Genomic DNA, 11238 nt, shown 5'->3' with positions numbered 1-11238 from the left:
ATGTTCACATCCTGGACAGAGAGGAACGATGGTTTGAGAGAGGAGTAAAGGAGGCCATCTTTGTGAAAAGAAATCGTCCATCATTAAACAGGGGTGGAGGCCTCCAGGTTCAACTGTCCCCCTCTTACAATGCTGTGATTGCTAGTATCACTCAGCCCTCTGTGAACAGTAAACAGCCATCAGTGTGCTAATGATCCATTGTTATGCTGATGGTCCTTCTTGAGCATGTGATCAGCTGGTTTTGGTTGTCAGCAGCAAAACTGGTTGATCCACCCTGAGACGGTGCTATTTAAGAGACTGAGCTGAATACAGCTCCTCAGACTGAGGAAGTCTCTCGGATGAGAGACGAAACGTTTCTACATTTTTTTGTTGATTTGCTTTGTTTTGTTTTTTTGAATGTCCAGAGGACCAGATTTAACTTTTTTAGATTTTTCTACCTGCATTATTGAGCATGCATCAGGATACATTCAGTAATCATTACATCTTTGTAGACGTTCTAAGTGAGATCATTCTTGCGTCTCATTTCTGTTTGTCAGTTTGTCCAGTGAGCGTGCTGAGACGAGCCCATCAGAAAGTGCGGTGATAGTGACATCCTTTGTCGAATGCTTGAGGTTCTGCATTCTGCAAAACGTAGATGACGAACCTTCTCAGGCGAAAATCAGGACCATGCTTGTTTCACAGCAGGTGGGATCAAAGAGTTCTGCATAATCTGCCTTTCATTTCAGATCTCCTAAAGTTCTGTGTTAAATATTGTTTTGTATCTTTACAGCTTCTGCCTTTATTGGACAAGGCTATCAGAACTCCTTCCCTTCAGAATGGGCCTCTTTTCCTTTTACTCACTGAAATGCTTATTTCCTGGGAGAGAAGAGCAGGTTTATACAGTGATGGGTATGAAGAGTCCAAGAAGGTGGTCTTCCAAAGGCTTGTGTCTGACTTCTGGGAGGACATTTGTCATTTGTGTGTGTGTTTTGTTGACAACGAGGAAGCAGATCCACAGGCATTGGAGGGTGTAGCCATTTTGCTGCAGGTGAGTTTGTTCCAGCATCTTTCTTGCTTTCCCTCACTGAAATAGACCAGTTCAGACCAGAGATAAACAGCTGATTAATATGGCTGTCAAAACAATTCATGCCCTAAAAGGTTTCTAGTGGAAATGCTAATTTCTCCTATATGTGAGCAGGTGATGCGTTATCCTGAGAGAGGAAGCAGAAAACACCTTCAGAAGAAGAAATCTGTCAGGGTGTGTTTGTCTAAGGCAGAGGAGGATGAAAAAGCTGCTGTTCAGGGAGATGGTGCCGAGAAGCTTGCGCAGACGGCGTCGGAGCTTGTGAATGAAAAAGCCATTGGGTCCCTGCAGACGGAACATTTTGAAGACGCCGTGTGCCAGCTGGCTCAACTGTGCCTCGTGCATGTGAATGAGAAAAACTCTGAGAAACATCTTGTTTTCCTCTCACTTCTCCTGCAGTCCTTCCACACTCCTAGGATCTTCAGTGTAAGTCAGAAATATGCTGTTTTAGACTTTTTAAACCTTTTTTTTTATTATTTATAAAAGATGTGTCATTTCAAACATCTGTGGAACATGGTGCATGAACAGTTACACAATATAAATTCAGCAGAAGTTGTAGCTTTTTTATGTCTTTGAAAGCTATAAAAAAAGTGCAGTATTTTATTTTTCTCCTAATATAAAAGTTTCTTTAAACGACTTCTCTTAGGCCTTGGTTGAATTTGACGATGGAACACCAGAAGACAATAAATGGAGGGGGGAGAAGAATCCTGCAGTGCAGTTCCTGCTGAAGCGAGTGGTGGTGTGGCTTTCTGAGGTGGCGCGCAGCGACACTGAGCACCTGGTGGAGATGGTTTTTAGTTCACTCTGCTGCTGCAACCAGGAGGAGACCACGCAGATCCTCAACCACATCACCACCGTAACTTCATTCCTCTGTTGTTGCCCATCTAACTACAGATTAGAAGCGTTCTCTTTGCTGACATGTTGCTTGCTGCTCTTCTTTCTAGATGGGTTTGCAGTGGGGAATTATCCTGCAAATTATCCAGAGGGTAAAGTCATTCAGTTTTTAATCAACATCTGTTGTTTACCTGTACATTTACGCTGTTTACTAATCTGTTATCCATTCCACTAGGCATGTAAAGATGCTGAGGCTCATGCGAGATGCTCTGATTGGCTGAAAGGCTCAGTTCTGGGTGAGCAGCTCTTGGGGCTGACAGAGGAGCTCTGCAAAGTGGGGAGCAGCGCTCATGCTTCCACGTCCACTACAAGCAGCCACAGTTGGACCCTCATCAGCCTTGTCCTCTCTCAAAACCACAACCACGGTAAACAAACACATTCAGCAGAAAATATTTTGGTTGAAAGTTCCTTTTTGTGGGGGCTCTCGGCAGCAGCATGTGATGCTGTAACGATGTTGATTTGTTCGATGCGTGCAGAGTCTTGGATTGGGGAGGTGTACATGGAGAAGATTTTAGAGAAGCTTCACACCACTCTGTCTGAGACCAAGAGTTTGTCAGATGCAGGCAACATGGAGCCCCTCATCGCCTTCATATGCGACGTGGCTTCTTCTTTCTTCTCCTCCGTGCGAGACTGTCTTCTGCTGCTGTCGGCCGAGGAGCTGCTGCTCACGGTTTTCCAGCTCACTGCCCAGGATCAAAGACACACTCACCTATCCAGTGGGTGCTCACGCACTGCAGACGTAGATAATTCAAATGTGACATGAATAGCTCATTTGTGCGTTTTCTTTTCTTTGGAAGAGTCGCTGTTGGATAAGCTGAAGAAGGTGTGTGTTGCTGGAGTCCAGTCTCTGGTGCAGCATGGTGAATGTGAGGTGACAGAAGGAGGTTTCCTGCACAGTGCTGCTGTTTGGGTGCTGAATCAAGCACTAACAAGTTTTCAGGATATTAAAAGGTAACTACTTTAAATTTATGTAGATGCAGCTCTAAATAAATCTTGGTGTTTCAATTATAATTTTTTTTAGTTTGCAGGTTTTAGTTGTGGCTGTACAAAGCTTAGTGGAAACAATCGTCTCTGCAGGAAACCAGGCCTCCCTCATCCTGAACCGCCTCTTTAGCCTTCTGACACCCAGTCAGCCAGACTGGACCAGAATCAGACAGGCTCTGCCTCCTCAGGTCCGCACACCAACACTGGACTAATTCAAGACCAACCAAGTGGTTGTAAGAATGTTTCATGGAAAAACTTGCACAGAAATAAATCAATTCAGGGATTTTTTTTTATCTATTTTTCCCAGTGGATCAAAATTCCTTTGCTGGCCAGTCGTCACAGGGGGGTTTATGAAACCCCCTCTCAGGACACGTGGAGGTTTAGAGAGTCGAACAGACTGCCTGCCCATCTTTGTGTCTGTGCCTTGTTAGGAAGGGTGGCCCAGACTGCGTCATGTGATCAAAGGGAGGAGCAGGGTCCTTCCCCTCTACCAAACCTTCCAAACACAGGTTCATAACCAAGATGACCCGCTCTGAACATTCTCGTGTTTTCATTTTTATTTTAGTTTTAAAAGCGTATTCTCCTCTCAACAGTTTGTGATGCATGTTTTTGTTTTCCAGTTTCAGAACTGCTGTATGCTCTGCAGTGGTGTAAGGAGCTGAAGAACAGCCCCTCAGTGGTGCCTGCATATCACAACCTACTGGCTGAATGGGAGCTATCGGATGGACTCCAGAGTCTAGTTCCAATGAGCTCTCTCCTAGAGACCCTCTACTCGAGGTGAGATTCACTCATTGATCTCTGACCAAAGAAACGATCAATTTATCTCTAGATCGTTTCACTGTAGTCCAGTGGTTCTCAAACTGTTGTTGTCCTTGAGACACAAACCAAATATAAGCCATGTGTGAAATACTCAAGTATTCAGTACATGAGCTGAGATCTTTAAAATATAATCCCTTTGATTGAATTAAAGTAATTTAAGTCAGAGGTCTGGCTATTTACTTAGTACCGTGTAAAGTAGGGGTGCACTGATAAATCGGCCGGCCGATTTATCGGTGCACCCCTACTTTACAATTTCCTTAATTTTGGGAAATCGGAAATTGGCCGATACTTGTACGAGAAACCAATTTTACTGATTTTTAATTTTTTTTTTTAGTTTTCACAACAATTATCTGAACTTCATTTATATTTCAGAGCACTACTTCATGGCCAGTTAAAACAAGTTTGCATTATTTCTAGGATGTTGTTCAAGGGTATGTTTTTCAGTAAAATAAGATTGGAAAATTGAAGGTGCATTGTGAACTTATAACACCTGACAGTGTTGATTATAAAACAAAATCGGTATCGGACAAAATCGGAATCGGCAGGTCAGACTTTTTAGAAATCGGTGATCGGCCAGAAAACTGCAATTGGTGCACCCTTAGTGTAAAGGACTACCTGTGCTATTATTTAAAAAATATAATCCTTTTGAATAACAGCGAAATAAAAGTAAAAACACATTACACTATAAGAGAATTGAGCATCGAGGTGTAAAGAACTCACCTCAGCTGGGTTGATGTGGAGCTTCAGCACGTTAAATATATGATGAACGTCTCATCGTATCTTTTTTTAAAACAAGATGAATTAAGTATAGATGTAGAACGGCCGATCCTCTGTTAAAATGCTTGATTTTAGTGATAACACATTTCCAAACTCACACTCTATTAAAGAGAAAAATAACAAATATAATTACGGATAGATTTCTTGTTTTGTACGTCCCTAAAAAAAGGTTTGTGCTGCAATGAGGCGTTGCAACATTAGTTCGGTCTGTTTCAACCTGGGGAAAATTAAAAAAAAATTGCACCCCTGGGCATGGCTCTGGGCCGGCCTAGGGGACGTGTCCAAGGTTTGAGAACTACTGGTTCAGGGAAACCAACAAGAGCAGCTCATGTAAAAATTCAATTATAATAGCCTTTTATATCATTTGTATTTATCAATGTACATGAACGAAGAGCGAGTATGAGAACTTGTATAGAGAACTTTACTAATTGGCTTTTGGTGAATGTTTGGTGAACGTTTCTGTGAAGTGTCCTGAGATAACTTTGCTGTGATTTGGTGCTATATAAATAAATGAATTGAAAATAACTGAAAGATAAACTGATAATTATATTATATTGGCTGTCTTTTCAATAAATATTTCCGGAGAAGTGTCAGGCTTTAATTTATGTTTATGTTTTTTTTCTTCTCCTTTTTAAGGTCTGTAATGGATGGAGGTCTGTGGTCTCTGACTCTGGAGACCTACATCAACACCAACAGCTTGGCAGTCACTCAGGGTGCTGCTCTGAGGAAACTTTATGGTACTTCAGACAGGTCAGGAATTTATTAGAGAACACAATTTAAATTCACACGATTCAACATTTAGAGACGATGGGTGGTGGATGTTGGTGTTTTATGATGCTAAATATATATTTTTAACAGTTTGTTCCCAGTGTCTCAAAGCAAACTGAACACAGTCCAGGTGCTCTGCCCAGTAATGACAAAAGAAGACAGAGAAACTCTCATCGCTTTGGCTACAGCTGGACTAATCAACTGGCAAAAGCACGATGGTAAGACACTCACATGTGTCCCACAGCTCTATATATGGAACACTATAAGATACTGGTAGTGATGGTCTCATTTAATTAGTTACAGATGTGTCTGGGTGTCTGGCAGTGCTGCTGTGTTGTCTCAGTGCCAACACACAAGTAGAGGCTGAGGTTGTGCATGCTGTCCTGGCCATGATGATGGAGTGGAGGAACAACAGGGAGGATTGGTTCCTCTTCAGCTGGTAAAGTAAAAACACTAACAAAGGCTTATTGAAACATAACCATCAGCTACATGAAACCCTTCCTAGGAGTAGAATTTATTTAATCCAAGCAAATCATGAATTTAGGCGATAGAATAAATAAAAAATGATTATTTTGGAAAGGAACAAATTATTGTGTCCGAACATCTAGTTGACCCCTGAGCTTTTGACTCCTGCCATTTGTTAAATTAGTTTATATACTTTATTTGTCTTTCACCAAGATTACAATTCTAATTCTATTCTGATTACAATTCTAATTCTAGAATTGCGCCGCTCAAGGTGGCTGCATGTTGGAGCAGCTCTGTTACTTTCATTCTGAGATTTTGCTTTTGGAAACTTTAATTCCTCTTTTTCTGGATGTAAATCCCATTTTTTGGATGATTGTTTCCTCTGGTATCGAATGCTGTGCAGCTGGAAGGATTTTTACTGAAACTTTTTTTAGTTTTGGACATTTGTTATGATGCGTAACCATGGCAACAAGGCAGTTTTCTACAACAACAGCAGCTAAATAACATCTCAAAAGCTGAAATAATATCTCAACTATGGCCCCAACTCTCAAATGAGTTGAAAAGGATGTTCTATGGACGCATTCTCATCTACCTGCCAGCTGTGCCTGACCACTGAGATCCTGGAACTAGCAGGAAACATGGCTCACGACAGCGGAAGAACAGGATCGTCCCTCAGCACCTACAGTTGGCTGTCTGCAGCTATGAGGAGCTCGGCAGACTTCTGGGAGGAGTGGCCATCGCTCTGGGAGGAGTTCTGCCCGGCATTCAAGCGGTCCTACAGTCCAGGGGAATCAAGAGGCCAGCCGAGTCTGGGTGGACGGATCGGACGGCATCTGCAGCCAGTTTCTTAGGATCCACTATGGGATGGACCTTTACAAGAGATCCTTCCTGTCTACAGCCATCAGCATCTATAACATCTTAATGAAATGATAACGAGTTACAACAACAAAATAATTTCCCTCTGGGATTAATAAAGTATTTTTGAATTGAATTGAATTGAATTAAGTTTTTTTTTTTTTTGTGTGTGACCTGGCCAAGGTTACAGTAAAATATTCCACAAATACGACGCATAGCAATACAAAGTTGGTATTCAGTAAATACATGAACAATGAAACTGAGCTAACTCAGAACAACAACAGTTACAGCCCAGAGAACTGTTACTTATTGCCACTTCAAGGGTATAATGTAATGTTTTAACCTGATACCAGAGGTATTAGAGATTTTTTTAAACCTTATGTCTTGTGAAGTATCACATTTCATTCTGCTGCACTGTAACAGATGGTGTTTCTGTATGTTCCTGATAACTAAATTATTCAATTTACTGCATTTTAGTAACCTGGCTGAAGCTCCATGTGAACAGCTGAACCTTAATGTGGAGATGATGCGGTTCTTGTCTTGGCTGGTGACTCACTGTCCGTCAGGTCTTGGAGGACTCCAGTGGGACTTCTTGCTGTGCTCCATGTTGGCCTGGTTGGAGGTGAGACAGTTTCACATACTGATGCTTTGTTGTAGCGTTAAGGCAGGAGGTGTCGGCTTTAGAGTGGGCAGAGTTGATGCCATCCTCTGGTTCGCTCCTAATAAGCTGATCTATTCTTGTTTTGGTTTTATGTCTGAACTCAGACTGCCAGTGAGAACGTGAGCAGTTTGTGGAACCCCTGGGTGCAGCTGTTTGTGTGCCAGAACTCTGCACTGATTGTAAACCTGAACCAGTTCTTCACATCATCTTCACCTGAAGTGCTGGAGAAGTTACCACCAGAACTGGCCAGTGAATGGAAAGACTTCTTCGTTGAGGGGATCTACAACCTGCTCTTACCTCTGCCTGTTAAAATCACTGGTATGTGGAGAGTTTATTTAGTAGATTACTACACTAAACTACGCTTTACAAAGTAAATCTGTAATTGACTGAAACTGATTTGTCTTTAGAAGTAATTCTCCTTTTTACATTCATTTGTATCTGAGGTTTAAGCTCAAACATGCATTAAATTTAAGACATCATATTTTTACACATTCATTTCAAATATTAAAATGAATGTGATTTAAATGTTGTATTTCCTGTGCTGGTTTTCTTCGTCACAGTCCTTCTGTTTGTTGTCTAAACTCAGAGACCTTTGTTGAACCGGATGACCCCGCGTTCCCCCTGTCTGTGCTGCAGTCAGTCGGTTTGGCTCTGACACATGTGCCGGTGCAGCAACTGACCCAAAACTCCCTGCAGCCACGGTTCATAGCAGACCAGAAGACGAACCTGCCAGAGCCTCTGCAGACACTGCTCAACACTCTGTGCCCTCTGCTGCTGTTCAAGGCCAGGCCTCTGCAGATTATTGTGCACCACATGTTGGAAAAGTAAGACTCTTATGTCAGAAAGGTTATAATCCTGCTTCTTGTTGCTGTAAAGCCACATTTATTTACCTGTCCTGATACTCTGCAGATCAGTGGATTGGGTGGTGTTTATCAACAAAATTCTTTGACCGCATTGAAATGTTTTCATATTAAATTATTCAAATGTATCGTTTACATGGGCACAATCCATTCACGACGAGCATTTACATGCAGCGGACTTTTATTCTGAAAAGAGGTTCTGACATGCGCAGAGCAATAAACTCTTTTAAAAAAAACACAGAAGAAGAAGTTCTATTTCCGGGATGACCATAAACAAACCTGAGCTCCCAAAATGGACCTGTGACAGGTTTTAATGATGGTGGAGACGTTACTGCACTCCCTGACTGAGCTACAGGTAATACGGATCACTTTGAGCTCTTTCAAAGTTTCTAGTAGAAATTTTGTGTCGCTCACCGACCAGTTTTGCTTCCCCGACATATTAGCATTAGCCAGGCGGAAGCACGTGATGTAAACATAGGTCGCACATGCACAGCCCGGTCAGTTCTCTACAATCAGGAAAAAATGAATAGATTAAGTGTTTACATGCGCACCGTTCGAATTATGAATTGACATAAACCACCCGTCTCATTCTGATTACAAATGCATTCAAATCGAGCTGAATCCACAAAGAATAATCCGAATAGGGTGTTTACATGAAACATTTTTATTCCAAATGGCCGTTTAATCCGATTATGCCCATGTAAACATAGCTAAAGAATATTAATTCAGTTCAGTTTATAATTTATTTCTTTATATATTGTTGTTTAATAACTTTGCCTAATGGAAGCATATATAAGATAAAGAGTATTGGTCCAAGCACTGAACCCTGAGGAACTCGATGACTAACTTTGATACTGTTACTGTTATCGATATTAGATAGAAACAAAATGAACGTACCTGGTTTGGGCCTCTGCAGGGTCATGCCTCAGCTGCCGGAGTGTGATGGTGACGGAGACAGCAGGTGTGATGATGACAAAGATGAGCCATGTCTGTAAGTCAGAAAATGGGGGTGGGGATTTTCACATGTGGTGGGTAAGTAATGCTTTTTTAATGGTTTTATTCTCAGTTCTCCTCCGGCTTCGCTCATGGCCATCCTGTCGACCTGTGAGGAGCTGTGTGAGAACATACTTGGAGGGGTCCAAGTGGGGGAGTTTGCAGTGGTCCAGCCCCTTAGTGTGGAGTATTCCTGCATCCTGGGATACCTGCTGGCCTGGAAGCTGCTTCTCACGTTTTTTAAATCCTCCCCATCCCACGTAAGTCCAGATCAAATAGTCACTGGACAGCTGTTTAGTTTTAGTTGGTCCAGGTGGGGGCTTTTGTGAGAAAAGAAATGTTGGTTTTCAGGTCTTGTGACTGTACTGATCGCTCTTCCTGTTTGTATGTAGCTGCGTGCCCATTATGCTCAATATCTTAAGAGGAGCTGCTCTCTGAACAAGCTGCTCCTCCATCTCTTCAAAATGATGCCAGAGAACCCGGTTTATCCAGGACACGAGTCCGAGACAAAGGAGACCAAAACCTTCTTTACAGAAACCTTGATTCTGACCGTTGACGGTAAGCAGAAAGACACACACTTGTGCTCGTTCTCTACACTGAAACATACGCGAGCTTCACTTGTTTTCCTGATGTTGCAGAGAATGAGAGCGTTAGGTGGGAGCTCCCTCACCTGGCGTGCAACGTCTTCTACAGCACGGTGCAGGACCTGCCTGCCATGGTGCGACTGTGGTGGACCAGCCAGGAGAAGAGAGTGAGCTCAGCTGTGGAGAAGTTCACCAGTAAATACGTCAGTCCTGTTCTGTCAGCCCAGGAGATTTCCTCGGTCCACAGCAGCACTCAGATGTTTGACAGCATGACTGTAAGTCAGCACAGACCGTGCACGTCTGCACTCCAAACGCTCCAGCCTTCACTTATTAGTGGTTCAACTCAATTTAGTTCCCTCTGTCCAATGGGCAGTTAATGTCAAAATTAATGAAAGTAAGCACATCCATCATGCAATAATAGGAAACGGCATACTGAGTCAAACTGCTGATAGAGGTTTGATGGAAACTCATCATGTGATATTTTGACTCTTTTCATTTTTTAATTAATTCTTTTTTCTCTTCAGATCTGAAGGTTCCATTTTTCTGCACAGGCTGTCATTTTGTTTTTGTTTTTAATTCTCTAAACGCACTCACTGGCCACTTTATTCAGGGTTCACAACTACTCTGGAAATCAGAGAAAACCTGGAAAATGACTAACATATTCCAGACAGGGAACTTCAGAGAATTTGAAATCTGATTTGCTAATTAAAACATTTTTGACTTGAACATGTGTTAATGTAGGTAATCTAGTATTGAGTCCACATTCTGCTTCTACAGTGTACAAAAAACATGCTTCCTTACTGATTGGCTATGGTGGCTTTTTATTTTCTGATGTTAGACAATAAATTGTTAGGAATAATTATTGTATGCCGGTACCGTAAGCTACAGAATACTTCCTGTCATCTCTGAATGGGACTCTGCCCACCACCTAACACACCATGTTCTGAGTGTTTTGTTTGACTGAAATATTTCCTGGAACTTCAGAATTTACTCAAGGAAAAATCAAGGAAATTCAGGGAATTTTGTTTCACAAGTTAATGGAAACACTGTCATTAGGTACTGCTTATTAGTACTGGGTTTGACCCCTTTTACCTTCAGAACTGCCTTAATTCTTCTCGTCATAGATGGTTGTTAGAAATGTTCTTCAGAGGCTCTGTTCCAGACTGACATGAGAACATCAAGCTGTTGCTGCAGATTAGTCAGCTGAACATCCAAGATGTGCGTCTCCAGTTCCACTGCATCTCAGAGTGAATCCAGACCCATTAGGCGAGGCAATGCGTTTCCAGTTTCTTACTGTCCAGTTTTAGCGAGTCTGTGTGAACTGTAACCTCACTTTCAGTGTGTGTGAACTGTAGCCTCAGTTTCAGTGTGTGTGAACTGTAGCCTCAGTTTCAGTGTGTGTGAACTGTAACCTCACTTTCAGTGTGTGTGAACTGTAGCCTCAGTTTCAGTGAGTGTGTGAACTGTTGCCTCAGTTTCAGTGAGTCTGTGTGAACTGTAGCCTCAGTTTCAGTG

General features: G+C 42.2%; 1 protein-coding gene across 1 annotated transcript in view; it reads left to right on the top strand.

Annotated features, from left to right (window-relative positions):
• ltn1 (listerin E3 ubiquitin protein ligase 1) overlaps positions 1 to 11238 on the top strand; it is a 26967-nt gene that overhangs the window by 12320 nt on the left and 3409 nt on the right. The window contains exons 9-29 of the mRNA XM_037687990.1: positions 537 to 684; positions 770 to 1027; positions 1178 to 1489; positions 1710 to 1919; positions 2008 to 2049; positions 2133 to 2322; positions 2434 to 2673; positions 2755 to 2908; positions 2979 to 3129; positions 3249 to 3450; positions 3562 to 3718; positions 5174 to 5287; positions 5396 to 5523; positions 5603 to 5744; positions 7103 to 7247; positions 7391 to 7604; positions 7873 to 8110; positions 9063 to 9137; positions 9213 to 9399; positions 9532 to 9697; positions 9778 to 9998. Coding sequence (XP_037543918.1) covers positions 537 to 684; positions 770 to 1027; positions 1178 to 1489; positions 1710 to 1919; positions 2008 to 2049; positions 2133 to 2322; positions 2434 to 2673; positions 2755 to 2908; positions 2979 to 3129; positions 3249 to 3450; positions 3562 to 3718; positions 5174 to 5287; positions 5396 to 5523; positions 5603 to 5744; positions 7103 to 7247; positions 7391 to 7604; positions 7873 to 8110; positions 9063 to 9137; positions 9213 to 9399; positions 9532 to 9697; positions 9778 to 9998 — 3694 coding nt within the window. The remainder of the gene's footprint in view (positions 1 to 536; positions 685 to 769; positions 1028 to 1177; positions 1490 to 1709; positions 1920 to 2007; positions 2050 to 2132; positions 2323 to 2433; positions 2674 to 2754; positions 2909 to 2978; positions 3130 to 3248; positions 3451 to 3561; positions 3719 to 5173; positions 5288 to 5395; positions 5524 to 5602; positions 5745 to 7102; positions 7248 to 7390; positions 7605 to 7872; positions 8111 to 9062; positions 9138 to 9212; positions 9400 to 9531; positions 9698 to 9777; positions 9999 to 11238) is intronic.

The sequence above is a fragment of the Nematolebias whitei genome, chromosome 14 (genome assembly GCF_014905685.2).
Source record: "Nematolebias whitei isolate Nwh7 chromosome 14, NemWhi1, whole genome shotgun sequence".
In the NCBI taxonomy this organism is placed as follows: domain Eukaryota; kingdom Metazoa; phylum Chordata; class Actinopteri; order Cyprinodontiformes; family Rivulidae; genus Nematolebias; species Nematolebias whitei.
The sequence above is the reverse complement of the archived record's forward strand: the minus strand, read 5'-3'. Positions and strand labels throughout refer to the sequence as shown.